The sequence below is a fragment of the Astyanax mexicanus genome, chromosome 15, assembly GCF_023375975.1.
Source record: "Astyanax mexicanus isolate ESR-SI-001 chromosome 15, AstMex3_surface, whole genome shotgun sequence".
Classification (NCBI taxonomy): Eukaryota; Metazoa; Chordata; class Actinopteri; order Characiformes; family Acestrorhamphidae; genus Astyanax; species Astyanax mexicanus.
This window is the reverse complement of record NC_064422.1, coordinates 32,094,457-32,113,429: the sequence shown is the minus strand read 5'-3', so window position 1 is coordinate 32,113,429 and position 18,973 is coordinate 32,094,457. Positions and strand designations below refer to the sequence as shown.

At 37.2% G+C, this 18,973-nt stretch overlaps 1 protein-coding gene across 4 annotated transcripts in view; it reads left to right on the top strand.

Moving 5' to 3' along the window:
• The window catches only part of vti1a (vesicle transport through interaction with t-SNAREs 1A), a 166,642-nt gene that overhangs the window by 24,723 nt on the left and 122,946 nt on the right, over positions 1–18,973 (top strand). For 2 of the 4 annotated variants that reach the window (XM_022668948.2, XM_022668946.2), the window contains exons 4-5: positions 5,764–5,841; positions 12,211–12,231. In XM_022668948.2, the coding sequence (XP_022524669.1) occupies positions 5,764–5,841; positions 12,211–12,231 (99 nt within the window). The remainder of the gene's footprint in view (positions 1–5,763; positions 5,842–12,210; positions 12,232–18,973) is intronic. The other 2 variants (XM_022668949.2, XM_022668947.2) reach the window with 1 other exon arrangement.

The window sequence follows — 18,973 nt, the reverse complement described above, 5'->3', positions numbered from 1 at the left end:
GTATTTAATCTATTATTTGAGTGGATCTAATGTGCTGCTGGAGTGTACATTTGTTGCTTTTCAGGCTCAGTGAATGTGTTGTGCTCATTTGTGTGCGCTTTGCTTTTCAGTCTTTGTGAGAATTAGAGTCTTGTGTGTGGTTGTGAAACACAATGCTTTATGCGTTAAAGCCACAAACCGCTAACCTGTGTGCTAATGAGAGGCCCCATGCTGTTATCTGATGCCTGTGTTCTTCACTTCCCCAATAATTTTATTAAGTGACTAACACAAATGTCATGTCTACACATAAACACGCCTTTGGCCGTCTATCTTACATACCCACACATTCTCTCTGATGATAGACTGAATGGATTCGGAGATAGCAAGGACGCAAAGAAAGCCTTAAAAAGAGCTCAGACCCCCCCACGGTAATTGCTGCTTGGTTCTTTTATCTGATATTTTATCAAACGCAAATAAAACGGAACACTTATTTAATTGAGCAGCAGCCACCAGTATGTTTGCACTTGCCGTATAAAAGATACTGGAGGAAAATGTTGTGTGTACATATATATGTGTTTGTGTGGAAGAGGGAGAGAGAGGGAGAAAGAGAGACAGTGGAGTGTTTGTGTGTGTGTGTGTGTGTGTGTGTGTGTGTGCGTGCGTGCCTACATGCTGTTCTTTTTGCTTGTGGAGAATGTTAGCCCCCTGCTAGGATGAGATGCATTATTTAAGACTGTGTTGTGATAGTGCAGCCTGCTCGAAAAGGTCTTCGCTTTCTTTAACCACCACAGATCATCCCTTCTTCTTATGGCACCACCACCACTACCACTGACTCTGAGGCAAGTGTGGACCATACGTTACTCACACCTCGAGGAGGAATATGAAAAAAACAAGAAAACAAAACCCCCCTTAAAGTTTATGGTCAGTTTGAGCTGAGTTGTTGATCTATAGCAGCCTCAGTGTTCAGTACCTCAGTACAGACTGGGTGAGAGGAGCGGGTGCTGCTCACACCGGTTAATATTTTAGATACTGGTTAGCAGGTAGAAGTAGACGATATATAATTGCATCACGATATTTAAGAATGTTTTCGCAATAACAATAATTTTGGTGATATGACAGCATTTTTTTTTCTTTAATAAACAAAATAAATATTAAGGTTTTATCATGCACACATGTAACAGTTTTTCATTTTCTGTGGAAATTATTTTGTCCATTATGTTAATAACATTAACTTACAAAGACTGATTTTTGTATCAGACAATAATAATGTAACCTAAAAATTTAGTAATGTAACAGAAAAAAATGTGCTATAATACTAAATAACAAATATTTATTGCCTGAATATTAACTGCAACCATTAAAACATTCACAGTATATAACAAATCTAAACTAATACAATACACTTCTATCTGGACAGAATGCCACTATTATAATGATATGGATCTTTTTATCGTTTCATATATTTTGGCAGCATTATTGTGTATGATATAAGGTACACTCCTACTAGCAGATCCACGTGTAGTGTTTATTTTCCCGTTTCACACTCGAGGTGCTAATTCCTCTTAAACATGTTGAGGAGATGATTAGTGGCAGAAAGAATAGGTTAAATGGCAATTTGAGGCAGACACACATCTCGTTTGACAAAAGTCCATTAAGTCAAAATCACGACCGGCCAGACATTTCCCACTGGTGAGAAATACTTAATGAAACACACTTTGTAAATTAAATATCATTAATTACTCTTCACGCTTTTGCCACCAGCCGTGTGCGTGGGGTAAAAATAAAGAGCAGAGAAGTGGAGGAAAAGCGTTCACAGAGTCACTTCAGGGCCTCTCATTAAACTCTGCCCGTGGGTATTTTTACGCCTTTAACAGCCAGTCTAATGAACTGTTTACTTTTGCAGACGACGAGGTGCCATTATTATTTGGAGCGGCGTCCTTGTGTGGCTTTTTTTTTTTTTTTTTTTTTTTGCTGTCAGTGTGAAGACTGGGCGAGAAAAGGGGGAAAATTGGGTTGATTTGCGAATATTTGTGAATATGATTTTTAATTATTCATGACATTGGAAGAGACCAGCTTTGGACATGTTTTTTATTATTATTAAAAATATTTGATGTTTTTTATATATATATATATATATATATATATATATATATATATATATTTACCTCTTGAAAAAAATGAAGGTTCTGAAATGCACCACTCTTAAACTTTTAAATAACCATTTAAGAGAATTAAATTAAACTAGGATTCATTTTTTATTAAGCTAATATTTCTTGTAAGATAGATAATAGATAATTTATTCAAAAACATTTTTGGTGTTTTTTTTTTTATCTGTTAGATCTGCAGACAATATGGACTCATTTGCATATCCAATAAAAAATATTATGCATGCCTAAGCAGTACAGTTTGATGAGTTGAGCAGTGTTTTTTTTTTTTTTTTTTGTATCCCCCTCCTCCTTTTCAATTTCATGATTTCATGTCAACAGAGTTATAACACGTGTGTGTTTTCTGACAGGACACCAGAACCTCCGTCTCGGGTTTGACGAGATGTGTCTGTTATAAAAGGCAGACAGACCACTTTGCATAAACTTAAGATGGATCTTTGTACTTGTTCTTCTTCTTGTGCTTCCGGGAATAGAAGCAAATTCTCACCCAAGATTAAAAAAAGTGACAAAAGACAGACCTTTCAAACAGATTAAAAAAAGAAAGAAGAAGATTTCTCCTTTCTTTTCTCTAAGCAATAAGGTATCTGTGAAAGTGCTCATTCTCTTTAGATTACAAAGCCTCTTCACTCGGTTTCATGTTGTTTTTGCGGTGCAGTTTTTAATTTGAGTGCCTCCAGCTTTACAGTGCTATAAGTAGCATAAGGATGAAGTTTAAATCTATTGATCAATTGATTTTGGGCTAAGAGCTCCACTTATTATTGGGCTTTCTCATATATTTATATAATAGCTTTCACATGATCTGAACCGTGAGTGATTTTAGGTCATTCTCGCCCATTATTTAAACACGTAACTTGTCCCGTCATCCTTAGAAACGCAGGCACCTAATAATGCTGCACCGTCTGAACTAAAAGACGAGCGTACGGGGAGAAAAAGAGAAAAGTGATTGTAATGCTGTTTAAGTTGGTCTAGTGTGGAGCGCTAATCAAAGTGTTTCCAAGGGTTAAGCAGTCAATATTGCCTGGCTGCCGCGCTGTAGCGTCAGATGAAGGGGGAATAATCAGCGCAAGGCTTGTTTTACTGCAGGGGGAGTTTTGAAATGGTGTAAACGGGCTGGGAGAGACATCGCTCTTTGTTTCAGTCACTGGCTTTCCCCCCTCCATGACTTAAAGCTGCATTTGCCATTCTTTTTGTGAGCGCACCACTCAAAGGTTACATTGCCAAAGTGGTTGATGCTCTCAGCTACAACAAACAGCTATTTAGAAGCTGCAGAATGAAACAAACTAGCGCGGCGGGTTTGAAGAAGATGTCAGTGCATGTATTCAAATGAAGTTCTCCTCTCCAAGGCTTCAAGTTTCAATTACCAGTGAGCCTACATTCCCCAAAGTTACTGCGCTCTTCTTTAAGATGAAACTCCACTAAAATGGAACATGTGGGTGTTTTTTTTTCTTTCTTTTTTTTTCCTCCAGCAGAAGAAGACACACTTTGTTTTTCTGGTGTGTCAGTGCAGCTTTGGTGTGTTTGAGAGTGAGTGTGTGTGTGTGTGTGTGTGTGTGTGTGTCCTTAGGATAGGTGATTAACAATTACTGATCAACAAACAGAACACAACACTATTGCTTCATAAGAATGTGACAAATATTTTATTTCTATTCATTTTATCTGCTTTATTGGGGAATTCTCAGCTGAACCTGCTCTAACTCCCACAGTTCTTTTGTTCAGTATTATTAGAAGACTGATATATTTGCTGATAATGGCTTTTTTGTTGCTCTTAAGGCATTCTTTCTCTTCAATACATTTGTTCATTAAATGAATTTAAGCAATTAATCAAAGATATAAAGAGTGAAAATTAGAAATTACATGTGGTCAATTTTAATGCAGTTTTAAGAAAAGAATGTTAATTATGGTAAAATGTGAAAAATAATGTATAAATCAAAAGTATTAAATTAGAGTGACTGTTCTGCTAAAATCTTGTTTTATTTAAATTTTTTGTGGGAAAAAAAAGGAAATGTTGGAACATTGGCCCAGTTATTGTGCAGTTTTGACACAATGTAAAAAATGGAAATAGGGCTGAACATGAATCTAATATAAAGAAATGTGTAGATACAGACATCCGTTGTGGAAATTTTTTTTGTTGTTTGTTTGTTTATTGTTTAAATCATTATCGGATTATTATTATTATGATTATTATTATTATTGTATTGAATTAAGAAAATATAAAATAAAATTAATTGAATAAAATCAAGAAATATATATTATTGTTGTATAATTTTGCCCATTTGCAAATTTAAAGAACAAAATTACATCACAAAATGAAAAGACAAAATACACCACAAATTCATATTTTACACAATTTTTGGGGGGATTTTTACTTTGACAATATGCAAATGCAAATACAGACAGTAAAAATGGGTATGGAATTTCCCATTATCCCATTATATATATTTTATTTGATAATGATCTTGTTCTTTATCTGTGTGGTCTGTATTGAGCTATTTTTGTATCTTTTTTTTTGGGATTGAGGTCTCCTTAGTAGGTGCATCTTTTATGGGTTTGTCCACCTGGAGCGTGGCGGAGTGGTGGAGTGGTGAACAGAGCGAGGGACAGAGGGATCAGTAAACACTATTTATTTCTCGCCGCCGCTGTGTGTTTAGTTTGGAGGGTATTTGAAGAGATTGGCTGTGTTTTGTAAACACACGGTACACAGCTTGTGCTCTTTCAGAATTGAAGGTGGCACACTCTGAAGTGTGTGTGTGTCTGTGTGTGTATGGGTGTGCCTGTTTTCTTTTGCTTTCTCTTTTGCTCTCTCTCTTTCTATCTTTCTCTCTTTCTCGTTTTATATATATATATATATATATATATATATATATATATATATATATATATATATATATATATATATATATATATATATATATATTATTTCTTGCCTTTTTGGACATGGCGTTCTCCCCTCTCCAGCGTGTAACAGAGGAGACCAGGAGAGAGCGCCCAAAAATCTGATGGCACGCCAATCGCGTCAACCTGGTTGATGAATTATTCTCTGTCTAGCTGCTCGGCTGTACATTATCACAGGGCCTGCCAGAGTACAGGGCTGACAGCGGTGACAGCCCCCAGAACAGATTTCCCTCTGACAACTGATACTTTTCTAATACACTCCCTGCCTTCGCCTCCTCCTCTGCATCACCGTTCTTCACTTTTTATTTATTTAAGTGGAAGTGGGGGCTCATCTTTACCCCCCCTCTATTATTTCCGTGGCTCAGATTCACTTGAACCGGAATGGCTACACGGACATGAACACACACACACACACACACACTAGCACACTTGGGTTCATCATAAGCACAGCATCCACTCTCTAGCAGGCACCAGGTATAAGTATTTGTTTCATGTGTTGGTCCATTAGGGGGCCCTCGTGCTTCAGAAATGTACGTTATGTATTTTTTCCTTTTTTTGTTGAAAGGAAACTGAACTAAAGCTTGTTTTTCTTTCTCCCCCCATACCCTCTTCTTCTTCCTCCTCTTTTCCTTCCTTCTTCTTGGTCTTCCTCCTTCCTCTTTCTCTCTCTCCCTATCTCTCTCTCTTTCTCCCTCTCTCTCTCTCTCTCTCTCTCCCTCCATTGCAGAAAAGGTCACGTATTGCCTACAGTGATGAGGTGCGGAACGAGCTCCTCGGGGATGACGGCAGCTCCTCTGAGAATCAGGTAGGGCGCTAATCAGGAGCTTTGGGCTCCCGGTGTGGGTGGCTGCTCGGGGTGAAGGCAGGTCAGGGCCACGAGGGGCTGTGAGGGGCCCTCTCCCAGAACCCGCTCCACTATTGGCACCAAGTCATGCGGAAGCAACACTGTTTAATGCAAAGCTGCCCAGTCCTGAATAGGCTCCAGGCTCTGGCCATCTTCTGGCCAGCACCAGATTGGGGCAAATTCCCCCTTTCTCCCAGCTGTTCCCCATCCGTCCAAGTGCTTATCTTTTCTAAAGATGACCCCCCACTACCCCACACACCCAACTCACCAAAAAAAAAAAAAAAAAAAAGAAAATCCTGAAAATCTGCAGCTTTCACAGTCTTTTAAACACCACACGAGGTGGTGCAACCACACAGACTGAAGCTACAGACAGCAGTGTGTTATAGAGACGAACTGCAAACTACAACACTACAAAAAATGTCTGGTTGAACATAACTTCAGAAAATGAGTAAATTGGAGTATACAGAGTATACAGAATTTCTACCCAATCTCTCAATATGTAAACTGAAATATTACAAGCAAGGTATATAATTATAATATCAAGGGACAATAATAGAGCTAAATAATATGATAAAAAAAATATGTTCATTACACACTCAAACAAAAAGCATGTCATTGATACCTTAAAACATTATATAGTACAATAAATATTATCATGTTCCTCTTGACAATAATGTAATATATCTTTCAAATATATCTAAATTAAGAATGTAATTTGATGGATATTAAATAAATCTGCAATGCTGTATTTACAGTACAGTTCAATTAGAAGTGACCAAAAACAGAATAATAGTAATAGTAAAGAAAAGAAAATAGATATACAGTCTTCAAAATTAAATTGATTCATTTATATCAAAAGAAAAAAATACCCATCTAAAAAAAAAAAAAAAAAAACATTTAATGACAATGTCTCACTCTGTTAAAAATGATTATGTATTATCTCTGAAGTGGTGCATCAAAAATAAAAATAACAACAGTAAAGCCAGCAGTTTGAGCCTTGAGACGCACTGTCTCACCTACACAGCTGCTTTTAGACTGCCAACAACAAGGTCTTTTGAATAATTATATTGCATTTTAATTACGCTGCTAACTTTGGTAAGGGAACCACGTGTCCCACGCACTCACACGCGCACACACACACAAACACACACACACACACACACACACACACACACACACACACACACACACACCTTCTCGCTGTGCTTCTGTGGGCATGTTGTGAAAGTACAGCGAGATCGCAGGCAGCTGAGCTAAATAAAGTTTTCTCTTTTGTTTTTGATTTCCTATTTATTACCATTTCAATGATGACCCTTGCACTGCACATCTTACAAACATATGTATGGTTAGCCTAGATGCATAATTGATATGCATATTCCCTCCAAATTAGTGCCACAAAAACAGTGAGTGTGACATTTTATATGGAAGTGGAGGGTAGATGTGCTGCCAGAGCTGTCAGGCTGCAGACAGTGACGGTTCTTATCAAATTACTGTCAAAGGAGCCAAATATTAGAACTCGCTCCCCTTTTCCCACCATGCTTTCTCATCCTTATTTAAAACCAACTCCTTATGAGCTCACTTATGCATTTTAATTTTAGTTATTATTCAACATCTATTCGGTGTTTTGCCTTTTTTTAATAAATCCAGTTACGTTATGGAATGGAAAAAAATGTAAACAGCTTGTTTAAAATTATTTAATTTTTTTTTCAGTATCAACATTGCAATAAATGCATGTTCAATATTTACATTCCAGGATGTGCAGTGTTATATAAGGACAACTATATCAAACATGCCATGGTCCAACTAGCTTGATACAAGAAAGGAAAATTTGCGATGTTCTTATTTTCTAAAATATATTATATCTCCTCAAAGTCTTTATTACTTTCGATACAAAGAGTGAATTTATCATGACACGTTGAATCATTGACTTCTAAGGACTACTAATGAAATTATAATTATAATGAAATTATAATATATGAATAGCCAAAAAATCCAGTATTGTGCAGCCCCAATGTGCATTTATACATATATTTTTATTGCTATAGGATGCTTTCATTTAACCATATTTATTATGTACATGTCAACAAGTTACATTTATTTCAATAAGAAATACTCTTGTGTATAGGTGGGCAGCATGTCCCTTAAATAATATTAGGAAATTTTACGGTATGTTTTTTGCATTAAAAATAGTCTTCGCTATATGATATACACTGAAAAATATTTTATTAATTTCAAGTATATACTACTGCAACAAAATACATTTAAAAACTCTATTCTTTATAAATATAACAGTAGGTACACAACTATCTGTAAATGTTTGTCTAATTATTAAACAACAATAACTTTTCAAGACTTAACAAGACTTTATTTAAAATAATTATAATGAAAGAATATGCAGTAGAAATACAAATACAAAATAGCCTGCATTTTTTTTATTGTTTAAAAAATTATGATTACTATTGTGTATGATACGATATGGCACATCCTAAAATATAGATTTAAAAAGCTGCTCAGATAAAGTTTAGTGATAGACTGTTACAATTATTTTCTTTTTTCCCCCCCAAAAATCTTGCTGCCTTATGAGCTGTAATAGCAATATGCACAGCAACATCCACGCAAATCTTTCAGTTTAGCTCATTTAAGTAGCCAATCACCTACCAACGAAACAGCACGTCCAAAAACAAGACTGTGGCCACACTAACAATGCTAATATATAGCGACTGCAAACACCAGTGAAGTAAATTCACTGTGCATGGAAACTGTTGCATTTAACAGTTGTGTGTCGAGCTCCTTTATTTGTATTTGTTTGCACAGCTGAGGCATTTTCAGTGTCCTCTCTGCCTGCTTCCCCCCTTTTTAATCCGTGGGCGCTGTGTTAATAAGAAACTCATCTTGGTCCAAACAAAGACCTTTATTATTTATTGTTGAGAATTAGGAATTATGTATTTTTATTGCATACAAAATATGGAGCATTAGTGAACCACTTGCATTTTCTGTCTGTTAATAAAGATGAAATAAATAGATTAAGAAAATGAAATATAAAAAAAATATATAGGGATGAATTCTCTTCCCCCAGCTTTTCCCAGGTGCCGTATTTACTTAATTTCCATTTTAAAAACTTGGGGAGATAACACAAGTCTTGGTCGTGCTGTGAGTGGAGTGCTCGGAACTTCAGGGTTTTTTTATCGAGCAAGACGGGAACGATAGAGGGGATGGCGGAGGGGGGAACGGGGGCTGGAGCAAGTCGGTCAATTTAATTCCTGACGATCTGAAAGAGGTCAGGATCATTTCATATAGCCCTGGCTGAGCAGATCATTACCAGTCACAAATCTGTTCGTAACATGGCAAGGATTTATAGCTAAGTAAATAGGGAGTCGTTATAAGTTCTGAAAATGGCGTGTTGGCCCTGCGATAATGGCTAAAGGACGGTTTAATAGAGTTCGGCATTTATTCGTTATCTGTATGCGGACAGAGACCGAATTGGCGCTATCGCTTTTTTTTTTCTTTTTTTTAAATAATGTGGTGGTCTACCATTGCACTTTTTTTCTGTCCCTTCTCACCCCCTCAACACCCGCCCCCTTCCCAAAACACACTTTACCACACACGTACTCGTGGAAGCGCACACACATTTTTTGCTCAGGAACACTCTGTGGAATAGTTTCGATTTCAGTCACAGCAGCTTGGCCACAAGAGATTGTGCTGGTTTCAGCCGGCATGGACCAGATTTTCCAGGCTACAAAGGAAGCAGATTACCACTTGTATCGAATTCTGTATTGAACGAAAAAAAAATCTTTGTTTGAAAATCTGCTGATTATCATAACAGAAAAATTGCAGCAGTGCAGTTTTAAATACTGGCTCGCCAAACGCCAAGATAGCGGTTCCGACGCGTTGTCACGCCATTTTATGTTATTCTGTGTTAACTGCGCTCCAGCCAAAGGTAGTGAATTCAGGTAACGCTAAAGAGATTTCTTCATGTGCTTTTCAGTACGGTAAAAAAGAGCGAAACAGAAAAGAAATGAAAAGAACAACACCGAGCTTAAAAATCTCCCATGTAGCGAGGGCAAATCCTCAATGAAGGCTCACAGTCGCCCAAGCAGCACAAATAAGATTGAACAAGTTTTGTTTCGCTCGTCATTGAGATCAGCGACGCATGTGTTGAGTTAGCAACGGCTAAAGCTGGCTCACGCAAATTTTAAATAGATGTGTATGAGGAGTGATTTTAAACTCTGGCCTTCTGAACAATGTGGCCGGTTCAGGGTCATGACCTTTAAAATAAAACAAAAACGAAAAAACAATACAGTGAACAAAAAGATGCGCATGTGCGAACCTAGAATATATAATAGTAGCCCGTCTAAGTATTCAGTATTTAGTATGATATAACCATTTTCGAGATAAATAAAGTGTTAAAAAATAGTTTATTAATAATGTGGATATACTACTGTCTCTATTTTTTTAGCCAATGTTAAATTTGTTTTAAAAAATTAAAAAAAAAACAATACTAAAATGAAAAATATTTATAATGAGCAAAAAAAAAAAAAAAAGTTGTTCATTCGTTATTCCCACAAGCCTTTTTCCCTCCACTTTGATTATTCTATTTTAAGCTGTTTTATCCATTAGCTTCCTCCTCCTTCTTTATGTGCTAAAGGTAATTTGGGAGATCAAAAAAAGCTCTAGTCTCTCAGTTTTACTGACGTGCTTCATAATAGCTCCTTAATGTTTTGAGCTGCAGCCTGGGCTTTGTTGTCAGTCGGCAGCAAGCGCGAGGAATCGCTTCGGCGCAGCGGAGCCCACCGTCCTCTCCGACTGCGGCCACACCGGCGCAGTTTAACATCAATCCCGCAGACCTCGGCCTTTCTAGTCTGGAATCAGGTTTATAATTTATGATCCAAGTCCTCCTGCCTCTTTCCTGATATGATAGCAAATGATTTAAAAATAGAAAAATTCAAAATGACCAGCACCCACAAAGAGAGATGAGAGAGGTCTAATAATGGCCCAGAGCCTCCCCTTAGATCTGCTAACCTTTAATCTCTCACAAGAAATAGAGATAAAAAAAAATCACCTGCAACGGCTGACAAATTAAGAAACTTGTCCTTCCCCTCCTCAGCTGAATGTGTTGTGCGTTCACGATAAGCGCTGCTCCTTCTCTTTTAAGGACACACTTTCTTTTTTCCCTTTTTTAAATAGTGAAGAGCTTGTTTTTGAGGGAGCCTTGTTGACTGACCCGTTCACAATCTGTGCAGTGCACGCTCGCACGCTGAACATGTATTATATTGTGAATTTCTTTTATTTGCAATTCTCTTTCATCAAAAATGAATAAAACATGCTCACATCTAAATAGTAATTGGGCCCTGTGTAAATGTATGTATATATGTATGTCCTATATATTTAAGAATTATGTATGTATGTATGTATGTATGTATGTATGTATTAATGTGTATGAGTGTGTAGAAACAGTGGTTTTGCATGCATGTTTCTGTCAGGAAAAAAACCCCCCAAAAAATAGAAATATAACATAAAATCCTCTATTTTCAGATAATGAACATAAGATGGGTGCACTCTTGGTGATACTTCACTCTTCACTGACCTTTTTTTGGATTAAATCGCAATGGTCACGTGTGCTGCTTAAACAATTTTATTATGTGGTCATTTTTTATGCCTATCATATATATATATATATATATATATATATATATATATATATATATATATATATATATATATATATATATATATTTGCTATAGTTCTTATATACATGTATGACATATTGGCCAGTCCTAACAGTGTCTGATGGTAAGAAAAGTATTGCATGTTTTTGCTTGAGTGTACAGGTAAGCTAGCTCCAGCAGTGTTCTAGTTAAAGAGCCTAGATGCTGAGAGTCTGTCTGTGCACTGTACCCAGTCTGTATTTCCCACTGTACTGTGCGTCTAGTTTTTTTTTTTTTTTGCTTTGCTTATGCCATATCGAGTGCTGTGATGTGACTGTTCCCCCCCTTCTCCTCCTTGATGATGATAGTTTAGACGCAGAGAGTAGAGAAATCCATTCCCACTCTCTTTGTTTAATGTGACAGCGCGAGAACTTGATCTTTGTTTGTTCAAAAAAGTCGGCATGAGTCTCGTGTTTAGCTTCGTTTAATGTGTTTGTCTGTGATTTCTAAATGCTAAACATGCAAACAGATAAATCGTCAAGGTTAATTCTGCACCCAGCCGCATGACTGATCTGCTTCCTGCCATGTCTCTCCTTTTTATCCATCTCTCTCTTTCTCTCCCTCTCTCTCTCCGCCTCTCTTTCTCTCTCCTCTCTCCCCTGTTTCTGTGCCTTCATGTGGCAGTTGATAAAGTTGCGTGAAGAGGTAAGCTCTTCTCTTGCTTCCTGTTTCTTAAACTCCCCTGTTTCTCCTGAATCTCCCACTTATTCTCTTCTTTCATTCCAGCTGAAGGAGGAGGCAGTAATCTGATTTTTACCGTTTTGCTCTTGAATGGGTATCAGTGAGGCTGGGCTCTATGTGCTGCTCAGCATGAGGAATTGAATCAAAGCCACCTCATCCTGCATCCAGACCCTCAGTCTGGTCATACTAATAATAACTGACTGCATTTTAAATACACATTCACATTTCTTCACATTGTGTTCACAACTAGACCAAACTGACTAGTTTTAGCTTGTAATCTTTTATTTTAATATTACGTTTATGTAATTTGGCAGATGATCTTGTCCATGTTCACAAGAGTCTAGAGCCCAGCTTTTTTTGCTTAAAGGCTTGTCAGAGAAGGTATTTAAACTATACATCCACTACACTGTACCAGCCCCTACATAATGACAAACTCAAACAAAATATGCCATATTATATATTTTTAAAATTGTTACTAAAATATAATAAAAAACAAGCAATAAATCACCTAGTATATTCAATTGTTACCCATGTATTTTGACACATGTATCTACAGAATCTAAAGAATGTATCTAAAGAATATATATATATGTATATATATATATATATATATATATATATATATATATATATATATATATATATATAATGTGTTGATATTTCTGCTAATTCACAGCCTAGTTTGTACTGTCTACACATTTTGGCCCACTCCTGACCCCTGTCCCTTACAGTTGAGTTGCCATCAAGTATTACAGGGCCAAATTTAGACCTATCAGCAGTTTCCCGATGGAGCAGTGGAACCGTGTTCTTTAGAATCGTGAAACTCCATCCTGGGCTTGACCTTACCAACATTCAATGCTGAATTACTGGATGCAATCAAATGCTCACAGCAATCCAAAATCTAGAGCCAGTTACACCAACAAAAGCAGGGTAAACTCTTTTTGGTACCATTAAGTGGTTCAATAAAAGAACACTTTGTAGCATTGTTTTATTTTTAAAGTCATATATGTATTTTTGCAGTGCAGAGTCACATGATTAACTCATAGTATGCACATCATTTCATACGCACCTCATCAAGCTTGTATTTGTACAAAAATCCACTTTAACCTGGTCTTCACACACTCTCATATGGGTTCTTTGTAGTGACACCATGTAAGAACCACTTTTGGTTCACTCCATAACTGTTTATTAGATGGTTCTTTGAAGACCTGTGTTTGTAAAGATTTTGTACCAATTAAAGTCAAGCTAGCATCCGTTTATTCCCAAACCTTTATTTCTGAGATTGGTAGGTGTGTATTTCAGGTTATATGATTATGAAATCTTTATTATGTAAGATGTGAGAGAAAGTGGAGGTTTCTTTGATATTTATATTTTACATGTTGGAATATGTCGTCACAGATCATCTGCTAGCTTTACATGGCTTTGATCTGTTAAACAGTACAGCAGAAAAAGAGATCACCATAAATGTTTGTCAATTAGCGACTGCAGCGTTAGTATTGCCGCTATATGTAACAGTCTAATTTTCCTGCATTCTAATGCAGCTCATTCTGATACAATAGTGTTTGTTTTTTTGAGATAAGGGAGTGATTTAAACAGTCTTTCATTGACTTAATCTAACTTACTTAGTACACGCATTATGGCGTCAAAATGGACTGCCATCAAAATCTGTGTGTATGAGAGAAAGCGAGAGAGGGAGGGAGAGAGGGAGAGAGAATAAGAGAGAGAAAAGTGAGAGAGTGGGGGAAAGCTTATTTGGACTTGGGATTCCCCATTCATAGACACATGCAGCTTTACACAGGCTACAATATCTAAAGATCTCCATTCACAAAGGCAGCTTTGCGCCTTCCACACTTCTGCAGCTGGATGGATGGTGCATTCCGTCTCTCCCAGCCTTCGTAAAAAAAAGTGTTTAGCTAGCGATTGCTTATCTTTAGAGATAACACAGTGTTTATGATGCTAATTTTCTGATCCCTCATCTTCTTTTGAGAAGATACCAGAAATGCATATTAGATATGAAAGGAAAGGGATGTTAGATGTATGAACTGAACTGCTATCTAAGCTCTATTGTGCATGTCTTAAAAATAAAATGGGGGAAACCTCTCTTTTAGATTCAATTAACTGATTTTTACGTTTTGTAGTTTCCATTTTGCACCAGAATTAGTAAACCTTGGTGAACAGAAATCAGTAGGGATGTCTTGATCCTATCCAGCGACCTAGGATCAGGCACAATCCGAATAAAATTACAATATCTATTTGTCTTTTTTTTTTTTTATCCATTTTGAAAACTAGACAACCTATATCTTTTACATCATATGTGTCATCTGTGTAGCAGTGCGAATGTCAAAAATCAAAAACTAAAACTTTTGATTTTTTTTGTGGATTCTTTAGCCATTTATTTATTTATTTATTTTATTATTGTTATTATTATTGTTATGTTTCTTTTTACTATATATGCTCCACTGTAAAGTAGTTCTGCAGACTCTAAGTGGCCTGTTTAATTTAGCTTCTGAGAACTCTCCTCTTCCAGCTGGGCATTAATGTTTATTAAGGGGACTTAATAGATGTTGCTCTAAACTTGATATTTTTAATTAATTAAATATGCATGCATCAGCTTCATGCTGAGTGACTGGATTGGATTGGGACTTCCCTATATCTTAACTAGTTAAGTTGTGGGGCTGCATGTCTTCTGTAGTATTGTTCAGTTTTTATTGTTAGGTTTGTGTGTGTGTCTGTCTATTTGTTGGCCATATATAACTCTTTGATTTGTCTTCTGAGAACTCTCCTCAATGCTGCAGACTGGGAGATAATGTTGATTAATGGTGCTCTAAGGCCATCAGATAGTGCTGTGAACACCATGGTTAAAACAAAGGTGTGGAACTGGATTGAGATTAAAATATCTGATACCTGAGTCATTGAATATGCTGGTTTGGACCTGAGTCACTAGTTGTGAGGTTAAATTATTTGTAGAAACATGAAGGTCAGATTAGTTGAGTACTGGCCAACAGTTAATATCAGCATTAAGGTCTTCGAATCATAATGGGAGTAAAAAAAAAGCTTCTTAGAAATCAGAGATGTTTTAGTTTGGGAGGATTTCTGTAGGCTATGTGGGTCTTTTCTTTTGGTATGTTTTGGTTGTTTTTGAGTGCATGTGTTGAGTCTGAGCGAGAGTGAGAGAGTTAGTAAGCCTCTGTTTGTATGTGTGTGTGTGAATGTGTGTGTGTGAGTAAGCAGGCAAGCGAGCACGTGAGCAGGCCTGTGTGTTTGTGTGTCTGTCTGTTTGTTGGCTATGTCTTCTGTAGTATTGTTTAGCTTTTGTTTTCTTTTTTTTCCTTCACTTTCCAGAGCTGAATAATCCCATCTCTACAAAAGCCACTCCATCCTCCTGCATTCATAATTTAGAGCCCCTCACAATTCTCAAGACTTTGCTATCCTTGACTTGTGTGTGTATCTGTGTGTGTGTTTTTATATATTTTCTGTATTTTTGTCTTTTTTTTTCAATGTTTTTCTCCTTTTTCCCCACATCCCACATGACCAAACAAAATGGGTATGAGTATAGATCAGCCTTGGGTCAGACAGAAGACACCGTCAGTATTCACACACACTCACACACACTTCCTCCACCTTCTTCTTTATGTGCTCTTCCCACCTAAATACATTTATCTATAAATTCACCTATCATTCTTCTTTTTCTCCAATTTTCCTGCATTTTCATCAAAGGCTGCGTGCAAAGACACACACACACAGCTTACATACACTTAGCCCGCTTTTAAAAACTATACTTTTCCTCAGCTGGAAAACATGTTTAAATATTTAGCAGCCGTACTCACAGCTGTTTGACACTTGTAATTCCTCGTCTTACAAGTCCCAAACAAACCGTGGAGAAGATCACATAGTCAGCCCGAATCACAGCTGTCATCATTATTCACTTTGACTCTCCCCTCTTATTGAAATAATAAGGAATCATCTGAACTTTTGAAAATTGTGATAGTAAGCGTCTTGTGTTTGATATTGAAAAAAGGGGGGAGAGAAAGAGACGGAGAGAGAGAGACAGAGAGAGAGAAAAGGGAAGGAAGAGAATTCTTTTGAGCAGCGGCTGCATTGTTCCTGGGTCCCAGTTAATAACTCGCAACTGAAGTGCGATTCCTCATGAAAAAGAGAAACAAAACAAGAAGAAAAAAATCCCACATTTATAGTTTCTTAGAAGGTCTTTGTAGAAAATGTAGGTGTCAGATAAAAAGGCATAAATGCATAAGCAGAAATGGGAAGGGGCGCACACAGCCGCCTTCACAGACACACCAATATTTATCATGCACCCTTTAAAAGGAGCTTCTGTTGAACTCCATAAGACCAAAAACGAAAGACGCTTTTGCTGACAGCCCGTTGCGACTAAATCAGAAAACGGCTTTTATTTCTGTTCTTTTATTCGGGTCAGTTTGTCTGGGTGGGTAATGTGGGTGAGTGAGTAAAATCTGAGTATCTGAATTCTTTCTTTTTTTCTTTTCTTTTTATTTATTATTAAATTGTTTTGGTCTCTTAAACCTTTCAGACGTAGTGATCACTGAAAGAAATCTCATAGTTAATTCTTTATTTCTATATTTTGTTTTACATTCGTGTTTAAAGAGAAAATCTTTGCATTTTCAGATTTTTTTAATGAGAAATATTAGGCACATAAGAAAATATCTATAGCTAAAAATCTCAATATTTAGTTTTGCAATACTTGATTGATTGTCAAAAACGTTTTGATTTTTAGTTATTAGTTAGTTTACAAGGTTGGTGTTGGTTAGTGTTGTGTTTAAACCCAACAGTTACTATAACCATTTCCTTAAAATTTGAATTCAACAAGCAATGATATTATATCGTCTTGCTTATATATTGCACTATCGTAGTCGCTATCATGATAACTAACATATCGCAAAGTTCTTGCCAACAAACAGCCCTTTACACAGGCACTGTGTTTTTTTTCAGTTCAGTGGTAATTTCATTTATGTGTGTATTTGATGAAGATAATTTTGAGCACAAAAAAACAGCCTGTGTCTTACCCAAACAAGGAAAAAAAAACAGCCTGCTATCTTTATTTAATAACAAACACAAATTATGTAGTCAGTACCACATCAGAAACCTCCTCAGAAATTACCTTTTTATCTTATTACCTAAAAGTCACAACCCAACCCTGGCTGGTTAAGTTTAATGGTTTGTAATTAGTCTAAGTCAATAAATCACTAAACATTTTAAAGAAATCCTGTGTGTGTCCCTGAAAGGGTTAACAAACTCTATTTGGTTGAATTAATAAGAAGACACATCTTGTTGTAGCTCATGTATGTCTAATGTGATAAACATACATTATGTGGAGGTGTGGGTTCCATTCCTCCATTACTTATCCACCATAACATCATCCATTAACTCCTAGTTAGCTGTGTTCCAGGACCTGTCATGCCCCATCTTCAAGCGCTTACGTATATATGAGTTGTGACATTTCTAGTGTCTACAGGATACAGTTAATGTAGGGAAGAAGAGTGCAGTCAGACCCTAGTCCCCTAGACTTCCACATCGACTTATTCTTCTCTCTCTTTTTTTTTTCTTTTTCTTCTTTTCCGCACTTCCAGGTAGTAGTACTTGCTTGGCAGAGACCACCTTTTTATACTTTTTGCTAAAAATAATTCCTTTCCTCACTCTACTCCAGCCATCCATCCATCTATCCATCAATGAGGCTCCTTCACCCTTACCCCCTTAGGTACCTCTTCTCACTTCAGTAATTGTAATGATTTCATCTCACAATGGAAAGCACCAGCTTCCAAACCTCACCGTAACAACTAAGTCACCAGCACCAGATTAGTCTAATTAATTATTAGAAGACTCTTTCTGTTGCTGATGTACTCAGTATGTATGATGTGGTGTACATACTGCATGTAAATGTGTAGGTTCCTCCACTGCTCCTCAACATCATCCATCAGCTCCTGTATAACTGTGTTCCAGGACCTGCCATGCCCCCAGCTTCAGGCGCTTATGAATATATGAGTTGTGACATTGCTGATGTCTACAGGATACAGTTAATGTAGGGAAGAAGAGTGCAGTCAGACCCTAGTCCCCTAGTCTTCCCCATCTAATTCTCTTTCTTTCTCGCTCTCTCTCGTTCCTTTTCCACACTTCCAGGTAGTAGTTCCTGCTTGGCACTTTACTTTTACCTAAAAATACAATGTCTTTCTTCCCTCGGCTCAACTCCACTCTATCCATCCATCCATGAGGCCACCTTCACCCTTACCTCCTTAGCTACCTCTCCTCTGCAGCTGTGCGCACAGGATCCCAGCCTGAGCCCTGCGTAATTCTAATGATTTCCCCACACAATAGAAAGCACCAGCCACCAAACCTCACCATCACCACCACCACCACCACCTCAACTCCACCCCCCAGCCCCAAACGCCTCTACCTTCCTCGCCTGGAAAAGACAGAAGGAAAAAGAAAAAGAAAGAAAGAGAGAGAGAGGGAGAGAGGGGGAATGAGCACAAGAGACAGAGGGAGAGAGAGAAAGAAATTCAAGGAAAAGCTTTGAAGTGGCTTTTCAGCGCTCGCGCGAGTCTGCTGGCCGTCTCCCCAAGACGTGTCACCTTTGCCGAGAGGGAATAGGGAAATCACGTTTCGAATGGTAATGATAACATACTAATCACTTGAGCTCTTTGAAGACGGGGGCGCAAGCGACTCTGTCAGTATC